The 23,308-nt window shown below is 33.6% G+C and overlaps 1 protein-coding gene across 1 annotated transcript; it reads left to right on the plus strand.

Moving 5' to 3' along the window:
- The first annotated feature begins 1,031 nt into the window (after nt 1-1,031).
- LOC129231051 (uncharacterized) lies at nt 1,032-22,910 on the plus strand. Its single transcript, XM_054865299.1, has 3 exons — nt 1,032-1,322; nt 7,499-7,536; nt 22,700-22,910. The coding sequence occupies exons 1-3, from the start codon at nt 1,032-1,034 to the stop codon at nt 22,908-22,910; spliced, it is 540 nt and encodes a 179-aa protein (XP_054721274.1).
- The last annotated feature ends 398 nt before the right edge of the window (nt 22,911-23,308 follow it).

Below are 23,308 nucleotides of genomic sequence, written 5' to 3' on the forward strand. Positions count from 1 at the left end.
AAGAACTAGGGCGGGACTTACCAATAAGCTGCAGTAATTGAAAATGTTTAATTCCTAGATTTCTTTAAAAGATAATTGAGATTTAACCTAAAGTATTTTTTTTTCCCTTATTAAAATCACTTTGTTTTCCCAAAACACGTTTTTTTCTTCTCTTCAGTAGTAAAGAATGGTTTTGAAAAACATTCTACTCATCATTCTGGGGGGGGGGGCATGGGCCCTGTGAGCCCCCTCTCTGGCTGCGCCACTGTCGAACGCTATGATAGAGAAATAGATGAATGCTGGGAAAGCATCCATTTTGGATATTTTACCTATATTTCATGGCAATGTTCAAGCGATGTATTTTTCGTTTTGTTTCACAATATTTGTTACTGATATTGCTGAAACATTTTTTGACACTTCTGAAAATATTGAACTTACAGCAAGTCATCTGACATAGCATCTGTTTTAAGATTAAATTGCAGTTTATATTCATTGTATTTGTGAATTTGATCTGTAATATCAACGCACGAACGTAAATTACAGATACGCGCATACGTTGAACTCCTCAGAGGATTGCTTTGCTTCTCTCCGCGATTTGATTTGAAGTATCCGTATCACTGTGATCCGTACCCAACAAGATGAAAATGTGGTCGTCCTTGTTGAACTTCATGCCAACAGTGACCCTTTTCTGTTATGTTTGATTGGCAACACGTCTTAAGGACATGGAGTGTTATGTTCCGTTTCCGTTAGTTTTTTTCTGGAAAAGTATAACGTAATCTGGCCTCGTCGTGCTTCTAATAAGTTCATGGATGAAACCAATGCAAAATATTCAATTTTCTTTAGTGGTGGCTTGAAAAAAAGTTCGAAATTTAAGTGTATTTTTGATAGTAAATTGTCAAGCATCTTCGTAAGATCTATTTTAAAAGTAAACATGTCAGATTGTCAATATTTTGGTTATGTTACAAACTCAAAAAATCCTTTATTGTTGAGAAAGTTTTAATTCTCTCTGCTGGACCATGAATATATTAATTTATTGATATGCCTTTTTTATTATGGAGCAGAGAAACAGGCATACTTTGGATGAAGAGAATGAACGCATAGTTATTTGCAGCAGTGCGTCTTACTGCTATTTCACGCTCTCCATTCTATTATTTTCTGTTGGTACTGTGATAACAATATTAGCTTTGGACGAAAATGATGGAGTTTTTTCTAATTTGACGCATATGTGGCTGGTTGGTCCACTTTTCATTAGTTCAGGTTTGATGGTTGCTGTGAAAACTATTATGTATTTACGAAAAGAGACAATGATCATGTTTTTAACTCGACAAAGAACTCTTCTAAGAGTAAGTATTTCAGCAGTTGATTTAATTTTTATAATTTGAATAAGTAATTGTTACAAATTTTGATTAATGTTGCACTTATTGATGGTCACTTTATGAACACATTCACAAGCCTGCTTTGTTTCTAGTAAATTACTTCAGAAATCATGTACTTAAATTTCCAAGCTCACTGGTTAACAAACAATTTTGATTTGCTATTGATTGTTTTTCATTTTTGCTGATTTATATATTTACTCATTTTAAAGCTTGAATCATATTGTTAACCTTGTAAAACAAAGCGAAATCCTTTCCTTTCCCCTCTCTCCCATGAGCACCAATGGCGATCTTTTGACAGTAATGTCTTTCTATATATACTTGTTTAGACTAATTTCTCAGTTTTTTTTTTTCATATTCTTGTATAATCAGGACCATATTATGACTTCACGAAATCCATGACAAGCATTTCATCGGAGCGACCCTTCTCTAGAGCAGATCCAGCTTCATGTTTAGAAGGGGGGTCATAATGATATTAAAGCCCAAAGTGTCTTTGGGGATTTACTTGAGCAAGTCCGATAAACATACGGGAGATACCCTTACATCCTTTCTAGTACCTACACCAAATGTTGGCACTTTTTGTTGGTGGATGGGTCTAGGACACCTCATCAGATTAGTAAAAAAAAATTGATCATCAGATTTATTAAAGCAGGTCAAGATAAGATGGGTTAATTACTATCTAAAAAGTGTATATTTAAAAATATCTGACGATTTAAGCGTGACATAAAGGGGTGTGCGAGGGTTACAAAGTTGCCAAAAAAAAAGAAGTCTTGACATTCTTGTGCACGGTTGACTTTTTTTTTTGTTTAACCCTAGCGTCAATGACCGGGTACCTTTTTGTAATTTTTTTCATAATTTTTACCCTTTCTAACTTGGTCTTAGTAAAATTGCTTTTAATCCTTGTTACTTACATGAATCTGAACTAAAGAAAGTTGGTAACTTTTCAAAAAAAATTTTGGGGGTAGTTTTTTAGCATTTAAAATTTTTATACCTACTATATTCAATAACCAGGTACCCAGGTACCCATTACACTGCACATCAAAAAATACCCCTTTAAAATGCTTCCGACACCATTTTTGAAGATTCTCATGTAAAATGAGTACTTGATTCAAAATATGGCTACCGTTTTCCCTCATCACTCCCCCCCCCCCTTGATACCACGCCCCCTAATTTTATTCAGTTTTCGGCAGTTACATAGCATTTATTATATTTGATAGGGAAAATAGCATTGTATTCACCAATAATATTCTTCTGAAGGGTTAGAGAAGTGTAGGAGTTCAAAAGCATGAACATTTGTAGCAGGGCCGGATTTAAGGGAGGGCAGGTGGGGCTACTGCCCCGGGGCCCCACAATAAAATTTTTACAAAATATCCTATCTTTCACGGGTCGAAAATATCGGATATATAACTACATATATATATCAAAATATTCGGATATATATCAAAGTATCGGATATTTTCGAAAATATGATAATCTTTTCGAACCCTGATTAGGGGTATCCACTCCTTCGCTGCCCCGGGGGCTCCACACTTCCAAATCCGGCCCTGATTTGTAGTAAGTCACCCAAGTGAGTACCCCTCCCCCCCTCCAAAAAAAAAAAAAAAAATTCTGAAAAATCCTCACATTTTTTTTTTAAATAAAGGTTAGTTTTTCAATTTTCTTGGTGTAAAACCAAAGTATTGGACTCGCTTCTCAAGCCCAAAGAATTTTTCATGCTGTAAAAAAATAAAAATTAATTAACACTTGGAAATATTGCATATTACATAAGAGTCACACTGCAGATCTTAGACGCAAAGAAACTTTCCGTATTATTGACATTCATTCAAATTACATTTACAGATATAATTAAAATTTTAAATGAATTTAAGTATGCTCATAATATGGATTAATGTATTTTTACATTTCGGAGGGCACTACACCCATTGTTTATCACCATTCGATCAAATGCTTCGAAATTATCGAAACATTTGATCAATTGTGTCAACACCAGATTTTTTTTTGTTATAAAAAAAATAGTTGTTACTTTTGGTTGCTCCAGTGTTCTTTTGTTATGATGTGAAGTGGAAAACAATGTTACGGCTTTTTTTCCTTTTTGTTGATGTACGAACCTATTGTTGCATCGTCAGTGATACCGAGTTAGGAACTTCGTGTCTTTTGATATGTAGACAATAATATTTCAGTTGGAATATATGATCTATCTTTTTTTTTTCTCTTTTTTGAGTATACCTACGAATGACAGACAAGATTGAGCAAATGATAATGAGGATAAAAATTATAGATAATATTTTTCGATGCAATAGGCCATTTTAATGAGCTTTGTGGACCCCGTGTGGCCCGCGGACCGTAAGTTGAACATCACTGGTATAAATAAATAAAATATTACGAATTCACTATGAAATACCAAAGTGTAAAACCTAATACATCCAATATTACAAAAAACAGGAGAAGCACATTTTTTCTAACAGACCATTTAGCATGAAACGTAAACATAAAGGCTGGAAAAACAATAAACCATTTCGTTTTTTGGTAAAAACAGGATACACACATTTCCAAGATGAGGGTGGAAGAAAAGGTTTCAATTAAATAGAACAGGTGTCAGAAAAAAAAAATATTTTCCTGCTCTAAATCTTCGAAATTCAAAATGGGTACCCGGGTACCTGGTTATTGAGTAAGAGAAAAGTTTGGTCATTGACGCTAGGGTTAAAAAATATATACAAGAATCACAAAAAAAAAGAAAAATAATCTTCTGATTTCTAATACCCAAAGTAATAAAAATCGTCTATAAAGTTCAGAGTGTGCACATGCACAGTAAAAAAGGGATTACAGCTGATCACAAAGCTATGGTCTTCTTAAAGCTTGATTACAGAGAGGTGGCGAGTGACTAGATAGCTGAAACGGAATACTTCATTGGTTAGTAGGTTTGATGTGAGAGTTTCTTTTTCTAGCAGTCAGATTAATAATAACCCTCCAACTAATCGTCAAAGTTTTGGCGACACACACACACAATTACTAGAAGATCAAACCAAAATTTAAAAATAATGAAAATAGAAAATAAACTTTTATTTTTCACTTTCTTGCACAATGAACAATTTAAGAAATAAATCATTAGAATAAAAACAATTACATTTTAGATTGTTCGTAGCTATAAAAAATATCAAACCTTGTAAAATGATCAACAAAAATTCATAACACAAAAATAATTTATTTCATGATAATTTAAAATTTTCTCACAACATTAATTAAAAAATAATATTAATAACACTACAAGGAAAATGCAGCGGAAATAACAAACAAGTTTTACTAAAAAGCATAGCATTTAATAATGTAAATATCATAAAAAATATAAAGTTTGAAATTTTTTCCTGAAAGTAAAAATGAAAATTAATAAATAAATTAGTATAAAACTATAAATTTGCAAAACCTCCCAGACCCGCGTTTTGAAGTCGCGGAGAAGTCTTTCTTTTTAATACAGAAAAGATGTGAGCAGAGACAATCAACTGCCGTGGAGTTTTTAAATCCGCAAGCTCACATCTTTTTTTGAAAGGGAAGAGGGGTTCCTTGAAACTCTGAAACATGTTTCAGCACACTTTCCTTTATCTATTTTTAGCTGTGCATCGCGGTTTCACCCGCGTTGATAAGACAATGTATTAAAAAACTATTTTAAGTATGTCACGCTATGACATAAAATTACGCACCCTTGTCCATCGATATTTTCCAATAAATAAGAAGACAAAAAAAAAAAAAAAAAAAAAAAAATTTAATTAAAAATAATTGAAAACCCTTGATTTAAAAATTTACATGATATTATCGGTAACTTTAATAAAACAGAATGCTAAAACTCTCCACGTTGGCAGCCGGATTCGAACCCGAAGTAGTTGCATCACTGACCAAGCGCCTAACCACTTGAGCTACAATTACATGTTAGCTTTAGCTTAATCAAGCAATAAATAATGCAATCTAAAATATTATTGATTTAATTTCAATTCATTGCTGCGCCACTCCTATTAGTCATAGCGTGATGTTGTATAACCTATAGCCTTCCTCAATAAATTGGACTTCAACACAAAAAGGATCTTTCAATCTGAACCAGTAGTTCCTGAGATTAGCGTGTTCAAACTAACAAACTCTACAGCTTTATATTGTTAGTGTGATGATATTTACATTTCTAAAAGCTATGCTTTTCAGTAAAACTTATTTATTCATTTATATTTCTGACGTACATTCTGATTGTACGAAGAGTCTAAAATGTAATTGTTTCCATTTTTATGATATATTTCTATAATTGTACTTGCTAACGTATTGCCAGATGGCAGCCCTTGCGACGCAGAAAGAGACTGAAAATAATGGTTCAACCCACCGAGGCAACCAATGTATTTGTTTTCCAGGAACCAAATTCTGAATATTTGGCTCCATTTTTGTGATATCCCTATAACTTGGACACCACCAGCAAAGCAATTCATGTTTCCAGAAATATTTTCATGAAAGCATTCATAAAAATAATTAACAAAAGAGGCCCAAAAACTAATCCTCTATGAACCCCACTTAAAACATCACTCTATTTCGAATGTTTTCCCCCTGTTTAATTCTAATCAGCTAATTCCTAACCAAACTTAAAAATTTCTGTCCTACTCCTATATCAGTTAATTTGCTGAGAAGAGCAGCACGAGGTTGTACCTTATCGAAAACTTTTTGAAAATCAATGCAAACAATATCTACTATACGCTTTTTCAAAATCTAAAGACATGGTAACCTTATACAACTACAAATGTAACGACCAGCAACAGACTCTGGGCCCAGCTAGGCTTGTCCTAGTCAATTTATTAGTCTTCAATGAAGATCAATGGCCCTTTTAAAGTTACCCACCCCCTTGTTCATTACCACCTATTCCGGTTATCAGTTCTAAGTGCCCACAACCCTACAAAAGTAGTAGTTTTTCCTAATTTCCAGGTTAGCCTGAGATTTGAATAGCTTAAAACAATAACCCCTTATCCCGCTTTCCGTGGAAAAATTTAATATAAATCATAGATATTAGCATCATGATCAACACCTAACAGGAATAAAGTTTTATTTGTTTAAAAAACTTTCTGAGCTGATTGTTTCAGACATTATTTGAATTGAGTACCAACAACAGACTACCTTGTAGCACTGAAGAGAATGAGATAATGTTTTATTTTCACCATATTTCGGTCAGAATACAAAATTTTAAATTTTTTGGAAACAAAATCATAAATGAACATTTGTCCAAAAAGAAAAAAAGAAGAAGAAACAGAAGTTTATAAAAAGCCTTACCATATTTTGAAAATTGCAAATTTTATACAAACATGTAATTGTCCTATTCACTCTCATAGGCAGGTTCTAATGCAGGGCATGCAGGTTTAGGCTTCCTTTGCATGAGGCAACTTAGTCGAATCAACTTTTGAATGGGCAGTTATCAGGATGTGTAACCAGGTAGAAAAATGAAGGGGTTTTCCGGAATCTTTCATGCAAACAGTCAAATCACCAGGCACAGGTGTCGCTATCATTCACATCCCGCTGAGTAATCAACTCATAATGAATCAACTGTTTACTTGATTCAACTGATTGGGACATTCTCAAGCATTCGCTTTACATATGAGTAAACTAGTTGAGTCAACTCAATTTAGTTTTAACAGTGTTGTGGAGCAGCTGCTCAAATAACTTCGCTTATTAGAAGAAAAATTTATTCAACTAAGTTGCCTTGTATGAACACAACAACAAGCAACAATGTACTAGTTGACAGACAACTGTTTTGCAAAGTTGATTCAACCAACCCCCTTCTGTGTAAGAGGCTTTAATGCATTATGATGACTTCTGTGATAAATGACATTTGTTGAAAGGAATAAGGCACCTCATAAACAAATTTATAAGGCTTGATGAATGACAGACAAAGGCCTTTAAGCCAATTCCGATTGCTGTAAGATCGATGATGATCAGTTTATTTTCTTTTCGAGTGGCTTTTGGCGAAAAATTATTTCAAACCAAGTCTTTGATTTTAAGTAAAAATTCTTGACTTATTAACTTTTTGGAAAAATATTTCGATTAACAGTTTTAAAAGATATTCTAGTTGACATTTAAATAAATTTTGAAATCTGCTCCATATTTTCTATTAATGAATATTTTATTTTCAGGAGTTCAACTATCCATCGTTGGAAATTGCATTTACTAGGTAATACATTTTTTTATATTAATATTATTTCTAGTTTAGCAATAAAAGAAATTAAAATGTGTAAATTTAGTATTTTTGCTTGCTAATACTCACCTGTGGCAACTTGCTACCCAGCATTAGTCACCTGTGACTGATGCAAGTTAGTGATTGTGTTTATACGGATGACCAGTGGCGGATACAGCTGGCGGGCAACCGGGCATTTGCCCGGTAGGCCGGTCATGTTTCGGGCCGATCAACTAACAGCAAAATCTTTCAGGCCTGTGTACTAACAGCAAAGTGTAAATTTTGCGCGCATGTGTTCAGAAAAACGCAAATTCGCAAAACACAGCCTCAGCTCCTCTTTACGCATGGGCTAAAGCTTGCGGGTGGAGGGAGGCAGGGCCGTCAACAAAGGGGGGGGGGGGGGTGAATCTATGAAATGAGGCTGCCAACATATTTTTAGTGTTGCAATAAAAATAAATGAATAAATTGAAAAAAAAAGAAACTTTAGCGGTCTTAAAAAAATTAAAATACTTTTGGTCCATTTGACACTTTTATTTATGAATGACGATTTACAATTGCTATAAAATGCAACTTACAACAAGGGCCGACGTGAGGTCATGTCAGCTTAGTTGGGGCCCAGCTCGGAATTGAACTCTTGCATAGAGTAAAATATTCTAATGGTGAAAGGTGTAGAAGGGGGCCTGTGAAAAAATTGATCTATGTTATTTTTTTTTCACGGATCCGCTTTTGCTCTCGGCAACCCTGTTTATAGCAATTAGAATAAAAGTGACAAAATATATTTTCCTTAAAATTATTTTAAAAAATGCAGTGTTAAAATACCATTTAGGAGCATGAAAGATTCTGCATTATTAAGATTATCAAATCAAAGGACAAAGGATGCCGAAATATGAGTTTCAAACATTTTTTGAGGAAAAATAAAGTATTCTGTACGCTGTACAAACTCATGGTTTCGGGCCCCTCAGTGTTAATAAAAAACAATGTGGAAAGAATTCTGGTGGTCCCCAGAACCTCCCCCTCCCAAATATCATCGAAGATCGTGTAAAATTGAAATTTTTGGACTTCAATTTTGAATAACTTTATAAGAGAACAGCCAAATCCACTCCCGCCATAACATCGAAGATCGTCAACAGTTGCGTTTATGGAATTCCAGTTTCGAAAATTTGCTGGAGGAAAGTACTCGAACCTCTCCAATTTTTTAAAAATTTTCAAAGTTTTTCTAAAACTGTGTTTTTAAAGTAACAGTATCAAAAATTTTCTAGGAAATTGCCCCGTCCCCTCCTCTCCTTCGGCATCATCAATGAAGAACGTTTTAAATTTTGTTTTTACTGCTTCAATTTCGAAAATTTTCCAGGGTAAGCCTCCTGTAAACTCCTTTTCCTAACATCACTGAAGGTCAGCAAAAATTTTGTTTTTGTAACTTAACTTTCGAGTAACTGCCGGTGCCCTAGTCTTTACCAAAAAAGGCTTTTAGGTCTTCAATTTGAAAATTTTCTGGTGGATGGCCTCGGAATCTATCTCGATTTGAAATCACCAAAGATATTCTAAAACTGCGTTTTCAGAGCTAATATTTTTTAAAAAATTGCAGAGGAGAGTCCTGGGAACTGCTCTTCATACCATATATTTGAAGATAATTTAAAATTCTGTTTTTGGATTTCCACTTCCGAAAAATTGCAGCGGGAGAAACCCTGAACCTACGCTTCTCTAACATCACCAAAAATTTTCTAAAATTGAGTTTGTAAGACTACAATTTCGAAAATTTTCCGGGGGAGAAGTCCCCCGGACCGACCTTTTTCAGACTCAATGTTAATCTTTCCATTAAGTTTATATTACTAATACTTTAATGACTCCCAAAAGCCAGAAAGCTAAGTTCACTCTCTCTCCCTCTCTTTGTATTGATACATGCATTTGAAAAAATTAAGGGACTGCCAAACTCGTACCCGCCCCTTTCCCACCAGGTTTTTGACCTCCCATCGAGTCTGGGGGTCGTCAGGGTATGGCAGTATAAAAAAAGGACAACAGGGCCCAGTAATGAATATTTGTGCCGAGGGACCCATCACGTTCTAAGACGGCCCTAGTCTTTCACACATGAACATCGCTAGATCAGTTTCATAAAACAGGGCAATTGAGAGTAACTTATTATGACTGTAGAAAAGAACATACTAGCCAAGCACTGTTATCATTACGGAAATATTGAATCAAGTTCCGAGCACTATAAAAATACTTAAATTTACAATTACAACTACATTTCCCCCCAAAATAAGGTGTTTAGCTAATAGTGTATCAATTTGTTCACCATTAAAGCGTAGAAGTGTTCCTATATGTTTTAAGTATGTTTAGTTGTTAAAATAATTTTCTCATATTTGAGTGATATCCCAATCGTTAGGTAAAATTTAATATATCTATAAGAACTATGAGGCCACTATACATCTCCTAATGCCAGGGCCGATTTTTTCAACCAATCCGCCACTGCGGATGACCTGCATAAATAAGTTGTTTTTACAGAGTGTCATCCCACCTGGAGAAGCTGGGGAGTTTTTTCAAACCCTTAGAAAAGTCAGAGAAATTTTTTATTATCTGAAAAAAATATATAATTTTTCATTTTTTAAACTAGAGTACTTTTGTAACAACAGTAAAAGACACAATATTACAATTTGCAATTTGTTGCTAATTCGCATATTTATAACATTGTTTCTCTTACGGTTACTTCTTAGAACAAAGATATTTTATCATTTTTTATTTTTTGTAACATTTTAGTTTCAGGTAAACAATCTCAATTCTTTTTTTCATAATTTAACTTTTTTATATCATAAAAAATGTATTTCTTCTGACATAGATGAAATTGGGTTTTGAGTCATTCCATGTCACGTGACCTAGGGGTCCCCACTCGACCATCTCCGATTTGGATGAAACTTTATAGAGGTGTGTTTGAAACTAATCTATGCAAATTTTCAGCTTCCTAGATCCAAATCCTGAGGATCTAGGATCTCCCAAAAATGTGATCCAAAATGGCGGATCAGCTTTTTGTGTCAAATTCCTAAGTTCAGACTAAGTTTACAGAAAATTTTATTACGAGGAAGGCCTGAAATTTTGTACAGTAGGCTGGTGATATATTCAAGTATTTTTGTGAATTTGTGGTCGTTAGATTTTGTGTAGCATGCGCGTAAACTTGTGAAAAAGCGCGATATGGAAATTTTTTTCTGGATTTTAGGTTGTCATAAAGGGTTACAGTTACAGAGCTTAAATATGTATTTTCTAAAAGGTATTGTCATCCAAAGTGGCTATTGAAACCGTTCAAGTTAAAAATAGCCTATTTTCATAGCGCTGTAACTCCAGTTTGTCACCTCGCATCTTCTTTTCTTTAAAACCATTAGAAAGAACAGATTTTTTTCCTTTCAAAATAAGCATTTTTTTTGATGGTGTTCTTTTGTTTAAGGATAAAAATTGAGCTCGAAATTTTGTCTCTCGTAACAAATTGCCATGTTCAAGAGCAGGCTGTGGAAAATTTTATTACACTGGAAGCCTAAAATTTTAGGGGCCTAAAGTACTTTTAGTTGTCAATATGTTCTAATATTTTTATGAATTTGACTTCATTAACTTTTGTGTAGCACGCTTGCAAAGTCGCAAGAAAAACACAGTGGAGAAACTTTTTCCTGGATTTTAGAATGTCATAAGTTCTGAACAAAAATTATTCAAAGCTTGTACTTTGTAATTCCATTGTCAATATACATGTTTTTAATGGGTTACAGTTGCAGAGCGTAAATATTGATTTTCTAAAAGATATTGGCATACAAAGAGGCTGTCAAAATCCTTTACATGAAAAATGGCCTATTTTTGATGTGCTGTAGCTCAAGTTTGTCACCTTGCATCTTCTTTTTGTTGGTACCATTAGAAAAAACATATTTTTTCCTATAAAAATAGTTTTTTTTTTACGATGGTGTTTTTTCAGATAAGCGTATAAAAATGAACTTGAAGTACAGTTTGTCAATATCGAGAAAATCTCATTCTACAATAAATAAAGAAGGGTAAATGCCATGGAAACTGACTAATAGGAATTTTGCACTTGTTATTAGTCAGAAAAAGTTTTCTAATTCTGTTTTTGAAAGTTCTTTTGCAAATTAAATATGATAGAAACAGAAAAATATCTTCTTCTGAAAGCAGACTTATACATCAGACAGAACAAGATAATTTTCTTCTATCATATTTCATTTGCAAAGTATCTTTTTAAATGATAAATAAAAAACAAATTCTGTCGTATAACAGTTTCAAAACCATTATTAGTCGGTTTCCATGGCATTCACCATTCTTTATTTATTATGGAATGAGAGTTTCTCGCTGACGACAAATAGTATTTCAAGTTCATTTTTATACGCTTATCTGAAAGAACACCATCATAAAGAAAAACTATTTATATAGGAAAAAATATGTTCTTTCTAATCGTACCAGCGAAAAGAAGGTGCAAAGTGACAAATTTGAGCTACAGTGCATTAAAAATAGGCCATTTTTCATGTGAAGGATTTTGACAGCCTCCTTGGATGCCAATATCTTTAGAGAATCAATATTTACCCTCTGCAACTATAACTCATTAAAAACATGTATATTGACAATAGAATTACAAAGTACGAGCTTTTGAATCAGTTTTGTTCAGAATTTATGACATTTTAAAATTCAGGAAAAAATTTCTCCACTGCGTTTGTCTTGTGACTTTGCATGCGTCCTACACAAAAGTTAATGAACTCAAATTCATAAAAATACCAAAACATATTGACTACTAAAAGTACTTTAAGCCCCTAAAATTTCCGGCTGCCAGTGTAATAATATTTTCCACAACTTGCTCTTAAACATGTCAATTTGTTACGAGAGACAGAATTTTGAGCTCAATTTTTTATCCTTAAACGAAAGAACACCATTGAAAAATGTATTTTACTGTGCATATGCAAATTTATATATTTATACTTTTCCTGTGGCAACGCCTCTGGGATTGCAGTTTTATACTGCGGTCTCTGGGACGAACAGCAGAAACTGTAAGACTGCAGCGGCATGATGTATACAATATAATGGTTCTTCAATAAAACCAAGCAAAACTCCAATTGTGTCAGCCTCAGCTATTTCTCAAAATAAGTTATACAGTCCACTACCAGCGACCAACATATGGTCCAGCAGCCGGATGATAAAATGGCTAAAACATATAATAAAGCTGAGTTGAACCGATTAAGGGGACGCTCACGATTATAACTAAATTTGATGAGAAAGATAAAGAATTGTGTGAGAAGACTAAAGTTGAATGCGAAAGTAAATTACGTGATATCTCGGAATTAAAACAAGAATTGAAAAGGCTCTTCGAGTTATACGGTGAGTTAAAGTTGGATGAAAAAGAAGAATTCGAGTGTGATGAAGTCTTCATGGAATTGGATTCAATCTGCGACACTCTGGAGGTAAACATAAAATATTTCCTTACTAGGTTTACTGATAAAACAGATAAGTCTAAAACTGAAGACTTTAGCGCTAATAATTCATTAAAGTTTGATTTGGCTCCTAAATTGCCTACTATCCCGTTACCTAAATTTAGCGGTAGAATTGAAGAATTTGCTAACTTTAAGGGTCAGTTTCAATCCATGATTTCTGCTAATGAAAACATTTCAGAAACTCAAAAATTGTTCTATTTAAAAGCTGCCTTACAAGGTGAAGCAAAAATGTTAGAAACTAGTGAGGACACGTTTAAATCCTTGTTTAGTGTATTAGAGGCTAGGTACGAAAATAAACGTACAATAGTGGATCTCCATATTCAGGAAATATTGGAATTAGAAAAAATAAATTTTGAAAACTCAAAATTATTGAGAAATTTATCTGATAAAGTTAAAAAGAATTTAAGAGGCTTAAAAGCGCTTAATTTAGAATGTAATGATCTTTCAAATGCGATAATAACGAACATTGTTCTTCAAAAGCTAGACAAAGATTCTAGAAAGGCATACGAATTATCTGTAGCTACTAAGGAAATTCCGTCATTACATGAATTATTACAATTTATAGATAACAGATCTAATGTGCTTGATCAATTAAATACGAGTATTTCTAACAAAAATGTAAAAGGGTTTCAAAATCCTATGTCAAAACCCAGAAATTTATTTATTAATGCCGATAAAAACATTAAACTTTGCTTTATGTGTAATGAACAACATTCTTTATTTTAGTGTAACCAGTTCAACAATTTAAATATTTCTCAGCGCTTAGAATTTGTAAAGAATCACAAATTGTGTAGAAATTGCTTAAGGCAACACAAGTCTGATTGTCGTTCAACATTCAAATGCTCGGTATGCTTTAAAAGGCATAATACATTGCTACATTATGAAAAAGACAAAAATGACAGTAAATCGGTACCTTCAAATGTAAATGTTAATAATTCGTTTTCCGCGATAGAAGAATCATCGTATAAACAAGAAGCGTCACTCGCTAGCACGCTCCTAGCTCAGAAGTCAGGAATTTTATGTACCGTTTTGATGTATGTTACCAATGCGAGTGGAAGGAAAGTGAAATTAAGAGGAATTTTAGATAGTGGCAGCATTGTAAACTGCATTTCTCGTGAAGCCGCTGAATTTCTTGAGTTAAAAAAGGAAGAATCAAATCTTTTCATTTCTGGTATCAATGGTAAAAAGAGTTTTGTAAAAAAGTCAATAACAGCAACAATTTCAAACGAGAAGGGAGATTATACAAAAACTACAACCTTCTTAATTTTACCAAAAATTACGGGACAAACGCCGATGAGTTGTCTGGATGTGTCGCGGTTAGATTTTCCCAGCGGAATCGAATTAGCGGATTCTGAGTTTTTTATTCCTAACAAAATTCATGCATTAATTGGGTGCGAATTCTTTTTTGAATTGCTTAAGCCGGGGAAATTTAAATCAAAAGATAATTCTTTATTTTTGCAAAACACAGTGTTCGGATTTGTAGTATCAGGAACGATAAATAACGTAAAAGTAAATTTCTTTGCGGGTTTGACTTCTGAAAAGGAAAACTTAAATCGTACAATTCAGAGATTTTTTGAGATTGAATCGTTTCCTGGAGATGCTGGGGATGACAAAAATGTTTCTGTTGAAGAGTTGTACTGCGAGGAATATTTCATTAAAACAACTAAACGCGATGATTCTGGTAGAGAAATAGTAAAACTTCCAATAGAGGAAAAGAGTAGGTCATTAAGCAATTTGAGAAGCTCCAGAGATGTCGCAGAGAGACATTCGCCATTTCTTGCCACTCGCATTCGAAGGACTTTGATAGATGAAGGACATCAAGATTTTCCCGATACATGTGAAGTCGCACGCGGGGACTTTTGTGTCGATGACATTCTGTCAGGTTCGGAAAATTTGGATCAGGCAAAGTTCCAACAGTCTGATCTCATTCAAGTTTTGCATAAAGAAGAAATGGAACTCCATAAATCGATGTCTAACCATCCCGACTTACTACACACAAACTGTGAACATTCGTTTACGCCTCAAGAAATGACTGGAAAGACATTGGAAATGTTGCGTTCAAGTTCGGATTATTTTACATTTAAGGTGACTGTGAATCTTAAGGAAAATTACACGAAAGGTGAAGTTCCTTTTACGATTTCTAGAATTTCAACCAGATAAGATTTTATCAAAATTTCTTTCTATTGAAAGAATAAAATGGAGGTTTATCGCACCCAAATCTCCTCATTTTGGAGGCATTTGGGAAAGTGGTGTCAAATCATTTAAATTTCATTTAAAACGCGCAATGGGCAAATTGATTTTTACTTACGAAGAATTTTTAACAATCTCAAATTAAATCGAAGGGATTTTAAATTCGAGGCCTTTAATGCCACTTCCGAGTGATGCAGAAGAAATAGAGGTTTTGACTCCGGCACGTTTTTTAATTGGCAGAACAATGCTCACAGTGGTAGAGCCAGAGTTATTAGATTTGTCTGATAACAGATTAAAACGATGGCAGCAAACAACAAAAATAATTCAGCAAGTATGGAAAAATTGGTCGAGAGACTATTTATGCCATTTACAACAAAGGTCAAAATGGTGTTTTTTGAAGGAAAACATTGCCATTGGGGCAGTGGTTTTGATAAAAGAAGATAATATGCCTGTAAATTCGTGGAGCTTAGGACGTGTAATAAAGGTTTTCGAAGGCCGGGATAAATGCATTCGAGTCTGTTTGGTAAAGACTGAGGGCGGTACATTCAGACGTCCCATAACTAAGTTAGCGATTTTACCTGTTCCAGTGTAAAGTGGATGATTTTAATTAACTATACCTATTTTAATGTTTACATGTTTTAATTGTAATTGAGTTTTATATCTGTTCAATTTACTTCTGTGCATTTTATGGTATTTTACTGATAATTTTATTGGTTAATATTTTTGAAATCTATCAATTTCAACGCCGGGAGTATGTATTTTACTGTGCATATGCAAATTTATATATTTATACTTTTCCTGTGGCAACGCCTCTGGGATTGCAGTTTTATACTGTGGTCTCTGGGACGAACAGCAGAAACTGTAAGACTGCAGCGGCATGATGTATACAATATAATGGTTCTTCAATAAAACCAAGCAAAACTCCAATTGTGTCAGCCTCAGCTATTTCTCAAAATAAGTTATACAGTCCACTACCAGCGACCAACAAAAAAAATGCTTATTTTGAAAGGAAAAAATCTGTTCTTTCTAATGGTTTCAACGAAAAGAAGATGTGGGGTGACAGACTTGAGTTATAGCATTTTGAAAATAGGCTATTTTTCACTTGAACGTTTTTGATAGCCACTTTGGATGACAATATCTTTTAGAAAATACATATTTACGCTCTCTAATTGTAATTCATTGAAAACAAGTATTTTTTTAATAGAATTACAAAGCACGAGCTTTTGAATTATTTTTGTTTAGATTTTATGGTAACCTAAAATCCAGGAAAATTTTTCCATATCGTGCTTTTTCACAAGTTTATATGCATGCTACACAAAATCTAACAAACTCAAATTCACAAAAATACTTAAATATATCAATGACCGACGGTACTTTAGGTGTCTAAAATTTCAGGCCTTCCGCATGATAAAATGTTCTGTAAACTTAGTCTGAACTTGGCAATTTCACACGAAAAACTGATCCACCATTTTGGATCACATTTTTTGGAGATCCTAGATCCTCAGGATTTGGATCTAGGAAGCTGAAAATTTGCATAGGTTAGTTTCAAGGACATCTCTACACCTCTATAAAGTTTCATTCAAATCAAAGATGATTGAGTGGGGACGATTTGAAAAATTAAGTCAGTTGGTCAAAATGGTTAGTGGATTAATTTTAAGGGATTCGGAGTCAAAAAACTAAGTTGGAATGGGGGGCATGGTTCAAGCATCAGGTATCGAGAGAATGAAATTTTTTTGGGTATTGCTAGAAATGGAAATAAAGTGACGAACAAGAGTAGTAATGTTAACAATTGTAATTTAGGAAATTTCAGGGTGTTAAATAAAAGCAACTTAGGCATGCTTAAAGTTTTCTATACCAATGCTCACAGTATTAGGAACAAGATGGATGAATTGAAAAGCATAGTTATGGATGAGAAGTTGGATGTTATTGGAATTACAGAGACATGGGCTACCGAATCTGATGCAGAGTTATTACATATTGCTGGGTATAATTTGTTCAGACAGGATAGAGTAGGTAAAAGAGGTGGTGGGGTCTTATTTTATGTTAGAGACAATTTTATTTGCAATGAATTGGTCATAAATGATAAGCCTACTGATATTGATATGGTTTGGCTGGAGTTGATGAGCAGTAAGGGCAAAAAGCTACGCTTTGGAAACATTTATAGGCCACCTAATTCAAACCAGGGACAAGATGAACAGATGTACCGTATTATTAGTGACATGTCCAGTAAGGGATCCGTTATCATAATGGGGGATTTCAATTTTCCGGGTATTGATTGGAATAATTTTTATCCTGGTAATGGCAAAGAAGAGGAATTTTTAAAAGTAATTGGTGACTGTTTCTTAGATCAAGTTGTAACTCAGGGAACTCGAGAGGAGGCAATTTTGGATCTAGTTTTTTGTGACATAGGTAGTTTTGTTCAGGGGTTGAGTGTAGGGGAGCATATTGGAGATAGTGATCATAACAGCATTAGGTTCCGGGTTAAATTTGAAGTGTGCAAAGATGATAATTTTAGGTTTGTGCCCAATTTCAGAAACACTGATTTTGTTGCACTTAGGCAGAGCTTGAAAGAGGTTTTTTCGTCAGGGTTGGAAAATAGCGACGTAGATCAGCAGTGGACGGAATTTAAGGATAAACTTGCTAAAACCATTGGGGACTATGTTCCATTTAGGAGAAAAGGTGTTAATACCAAAATTTGGCCCATGTGGTTCTCCAGGGAGACTAAAGAAGCTCTTAATTATAAGCAAGCCACTTTTCGTAAGTTTAAAGAAACTGGTCAGAGTGCGGAGAGGCTTCAGTATGGTAAGGCAAGGCGAAATTTTAAGTATTTGGTACGGATTCAGAAAAGGGAATTGGAGCAAAGGCTGGCAGATGACATTGATGGGAACCCTAAGAGGTTTTTTGCTTACGCTAATTCTGGGAAAGCTTGAAACAGTCAAATTGGGCCTTTGGTTGATGAGTATGGAAATTTAATCCAAAACGATAGGGATAGTGCAAATGTTCTGAATAACTTTTTTTCCAGTGTGTTTAACGATAACTGTATCTCAACAGTTGACACTAACAAGACACAAGCTATTATACAGCTTGAGGATTTTGTATTTTCCAGGGAGGAGGTTTTATTTCATTTGAAAAAGATTAAAGCAACTAAAGCTCCGGGACCAGATAATATTTATCCAAAAATTTTAGTTGAATGTGCAGAGGAATTAGTGGATGTTATTTTGAATATTTTCAATGCTTCTTATAACTCGGGGACGGTGCCAGAGGACTGGAAGCTGGCTAACATAACGCCCCTCTTCAAGAAGGGGTCTAAAGGTCTTGCTGGGAATTATAGACCTGTAAGTTTGACTTCGGTGATTTGTAAGACTTTCGAAACTTTGATCAAAATTAAGATCATGATGTTCTTAGAGACTAATAGTCTGTTGACTAGTTTGCAGTGTGGTTTCAGGAAAGGTAAATCCTGTACTACTAATTTATTGCATTTCTACGACAAGGTTACCTCAGCTTTAGATAACAAAAAATGTGTGGATGTTGTTTATATTGACTTTCAAAAAGCTTTTGACAAGGTACCGCATGCTGCTCTTCTCAGCAAGTTAGCTGACATTGGAATAGGAGGAAAAACTTTACTTTGGGTTAGAAATTTGCTTACTGGTAGGAAGCAAAGAGTAGTTGTGAGAGGAAATCATTCTAATTGGAGTGATGTTTTAAGTGGGGTTCCTCAGGGATCAGTTTTAGGGCCTCTTTTGTTTATTATATTTATGAATGACATCAATGAAAATATTTCTGGAAGCATGAATTGTTTTGCTGACGATGTAAAAGTTATGGGGATTGTCGAAAATGAAGAACAAGTAAAACAGCTGCAAGAGGATTTAGATCATATCACTAAGTGGGCAGATAAATGGGGTATGGCAGTTAATGTAGGGAAATGTCAAGTGCTACACTTAGGTCATGGAAATAAGCGTATGAGATATCATTTACAGGGTTCAGTCATAAATCAGGCGGAAAATGTTATGGATCTGGGTGTCTTTATAAATCAGGACTTCAAGTTTAGTCAACAGTGCAGTATTGCTAGTAACAAAGCCAACAAAATGCTTGGGTTCATCAAGAGATCTATTTCAAACAAATCTAAGAAAGTTCTTCTGCCTTTATATAGGAGTTTAGTAAGACCTCATTTGGAGTATGCTGTTCAGTTTTGGTCGCCTTATCTGAAGAAAGATATTTTCGTATTGGAAAGGGTTCAAAGAAGGGTAACTAAATTAGTAAGGGGACTCTCAGATTTAGATTATGATACCAGACTTAATAGGCTTAACATGTATAGCCTGGAGCAAAGGAAAGTCAGAGGGGACATGATTCAGTTATTTAAATTTATCAAAATGAAAGATGTAAATGGATTAAATTTTTGCGGGGAAAGCAGGACAAGAGGTCATTGTTTTAAGCTATTTAAATCTCAGGCTAACTTGGAAATCAGGAAAAACTACTACTTTAGCAGGGTCATGGGCACTTGGAATAGCTTACCGGAAGAGGCGGTAATGAGCAAGGGAGTGGATAGCTTTAAGAGGGCCATTGATCTTCATTGGGGACTAATTAATTGACTAGGACCAGCCTAGCTGGGCCCAGAGCCTGTTGCTGGTCGTCACATTTGTATTTGTATTTGTATTTAGTTGACGTGGAATAACTCTTTTGAAACTTCTTTCTTCCTTTTTTTTTGTACATTTTTAAAGAGAATTAAAATATTATATCTAATAATATGTAAATAGAATTTGATAATTGAGTTAAAAGAAGAGAATTATTAGTATAAATTGTGATGACAAATGCTACTTATAAAAGTACTTAGTATCTTTTTTAATAATATTTTTTAAAAAATGCATCAACAGTTCTATTTTTTAAAAGATTATCTTGTTGATGTGGAAAAGTTGAGATGGTAAGGCTGATTCAGAACAGACACCCTTTTATGTTAAAAATATTTCCTGCATTAAGCTATGAAATAGGGATTCATCAGATGTCTGGTAACATACCGGCAGGATTCCTGCTAGGATGTAGGATTGTGCGCATTCTTTTTCTAAAATCCTACTCAATAAAAATCCATTTGCATGCTGTCCCTGCTTTTCACCATTAGTAGACATACATTCAAAAGATCGCGAAATTTCTCATCTCGAATTTTTTCCGTTTTTCAAATTTTATTTAGGAATACAGCCAGTATAAATAGAATTGTTGCCGATAATTTTCTCCTGGCATCTTATTATTATCAATGAACAGAAGAATCTAGGAATTAAGCTACAAAATAATAGGAAGAAAAGATCAAGATTAGCTTATTATTATTATTTTTTTTTTGCGTCACTGAATGCTCAAAGGCATTTGGAATTTGTGTTAGTCTGATCCTGATTGCACCAAACCAAACATATTTTTAAATTCATTTTGGGCCGAAGTTGCCTTAAAACAATTTTTGGATCACCATTTTTTTGTTTTTTCAATTCACTGAGATACATTTTTTAGAGCAATTGAAAGAAGGTTGGTCAGGGTTGCCAACCTTGGAGAAACAATTTGAAGAGCATCTGTGGGGATTTTAAGGAGCATTTTAAAATTTTGTGAAGCAGCTCAATATTTTGCATAAAATGCAATAAAAAATTGAACCACTTATTAAAATTGTTTTTGATTTTATTAAAATCAGTTTAAGCACTAGCATAAAAGTAATAAACCGCTTTAAACACTATTTCATGCTTGAAAATGCTTGGTCGGGAAATGCGGAGCAAAATAACTTTTTTGCGGAGTTTCGCTATTTTTGCGGAGCAACTGCGCAAAAAGTGGAGCAGTTGGTAACCCTGCATTAGTGCACTATTTGGTAAATGATAAATAGAAGACTGCAGTGAAACCTGCGTATAACAATAAACTTTTCCATAATGATAGTTTCTTCGGTCCCAGCAAAATCTCAGCATAAATTATCAAACCGTCTATAGCGATAACCTGTCTATAACAATATTTTATTAGGTCCCTACAGTATCATTGTAGACAGGTTTTACTGTATTATTGCCCAAGTAGCAGGCATTGAAAGAGATTTGAATGTTAATCGGGGCAGTAACTTGCTACTTTAAAGCTTATTCATGGTGTGAAGAGCATTTTGCTGATTAAATAATTTTTTTGCTGCATAATATGTCTATATTTTACTCAAGTAAGTATTTATCTAGAATGTTTAAGCAATAAAATAAAGTGCGAAAAAAGAAAAAGAATGAATGAAAGAAAATCCTACTTCAATTCTAAAAAATCCCTTTTAAAATTTTGGTCAAGAAGAGAAATACTACCTTACTTTTTCCGTAAGGTAAACCCTGCTATACGGTATTCAACCTTTCAGGCTGAGTTTTACTGTCCTATGTCCAATCCATTCAAATATTTTTTACATACAGTAAAAAAAAAAATTGAAACCAGAATAATAAAAGTTTTTTTTTTTTTTTTTTTTTTTAAAGGCAATAGTTGTATATTAAAACAATTATTTATCTTACTATACAGATTATTCAATTAATCACAAAATGTTCTTCAAGACTTTCTCCAGCTAGAAACTCCTTTTTGTCTTTTAACATTTCTAAAATTCAAAATGCCTTTCCAACTTCTACACTTGTTATTGGACTATGCAATATTTAAAGTAGTTGACTTTGTCCTTACCAGTTGTAAGGTTCTAGAGACATTAAAAGAAGCAAAAACATGCCATTCTGTATGCAAAATTCATTTACATGCAGATAATCTCAGCTCTATTCATTAGTAAAATCTTTCACACAAGTATTGCATAAATAAAACATTTGTTGGAACAATCTGAAAACAAAAAAAACTAAGTTAACAATACTGTTATAAGTTTAAACAATGTGCATATGAAGAATCATTGTGCGCTTGAAGTGTGTTTCCTTCAAAAAAAAAAAAAAAAAACCTATACAAATAAAAGCAAAATATTTGTATGTTTTTGTTGATATACTGCATTGTTAAAGTGCACAATATATTTAAGTGTAGAGGTTTTAAAGATTCTTTAAATGTATAATTCATATGTTAAAAATAAAAAATGCCTAAAACAAGTTTGTGATTTATTCTTTTTGACATTTATGTGTATAAAAAAAATTTACTGTTAAGTTACTGAAAGCAAATGTAGTGTAGGATATTTGGCAGATGAGTCACCGGATATTCAGTGCCCTACAAAGTCATTATACAATGCATCCTTATTCCATAATATGTTCATAGAATAATTTGCAGCCATTGTGTAGTTTTGCATATTTTTCAGTTTATATTTAATTTCTTTTTGAAATAATTATCACATTATATACTATAGAAAATTATAACATGTGATCAGCTTAACTAAAGTTAAGAAGTTTTAAATAATGAAAAAATCTCAACAAATACCAAAAGTTTCAACCTTTGTGTAGTTGATTATTATATTCACTTTTATGTTTTCAACTCTGTAATCACTTCCTCTCTCCATTTCACATGAGAGGCTATGTTGAATGCAATCTGCATTTTCTAATTTTATTTTTCAGGAGTTGCAGCAATTTGACTAGGCCACCTTCTTACGACACAGTAATTGGAGGAAGTCAGCAAGCATCTCAATTCATTACTGATCGTGATATTAACATGAATCTTGATAACAGTTCTTTAAATATCGAGAATCCTCCACCCTCATATGAAGAAGCTGTGCTTCTGATAAATCAGAATCAAACCACTAGGGAGGTCACTATTCAAACTTGCTAAATTGATTTTTTTTTCTCATTATATCTGGTGTGTTGGCACATTTCTCTCAATATGTAACATATTTTCAAAGTTCTAACATTGCCTATTTTTGGTGGTTGTAGCTTGAACTCAATAGAATATAGCTGTAGGTTTTTTTAATTGTTCTATAATGTTTCTGGTCTTTAAAATCATGTCGTATATTACAATATTTTTCTTTTATAACAATATTTAGTTGCTTATTTTGAAATTTTTGTAGCCATTATCAGGGCACCTTATTCAAAAAAAAAGAAGAAAAAGAAAAAACTTCCGTATGGCATACCTTAAAATATAGCAGGAAATACTGCCAACTTAGAAAAATATTTATGTAGGATATAGGTAAACTATTAGAGGAAAGTATACTGGAGCCATAACGAAAGATT

The sequence above is a fragment of the Uloborus diversus genome, chromosome 10, assembly GCF_026930045.1.
Source record: "Uloborus diversus isolate 005 chromosome 10, Udiv.v.3.1, whole genome shotgun sequence".
Lineage (NCBI taxonomy): Eukaryota > Metazoa > Arthropoda > Arachnida > Araneae > Uloboridae > Uloborus > Uloborus diversus.

Bases quoted from the DNA above. Each gene is read 5' to 3' on its own strand.
- LOC129231051 (XM_054865299.1), top strand. From the start codon at position 1,032: ATGGAGCAGAGAAACAGGCATACTTTGGATGAAGAGAATGAACGCATA. The intron at 1,323-7,498 runs GTAAGTATTTCA...TTTTATTTTCAG, and splicing joins GACAAAGAACTCTTCTAAGA to GAGTTCAACTATCCATCGTT. The intron at 7,537-22,699 runs GTAATACATTTT...TTTATTTTTCAG, and splicing joins TTGGAAATTGCATTTACTAG to GAGTTGCAGCAATTTGACTA.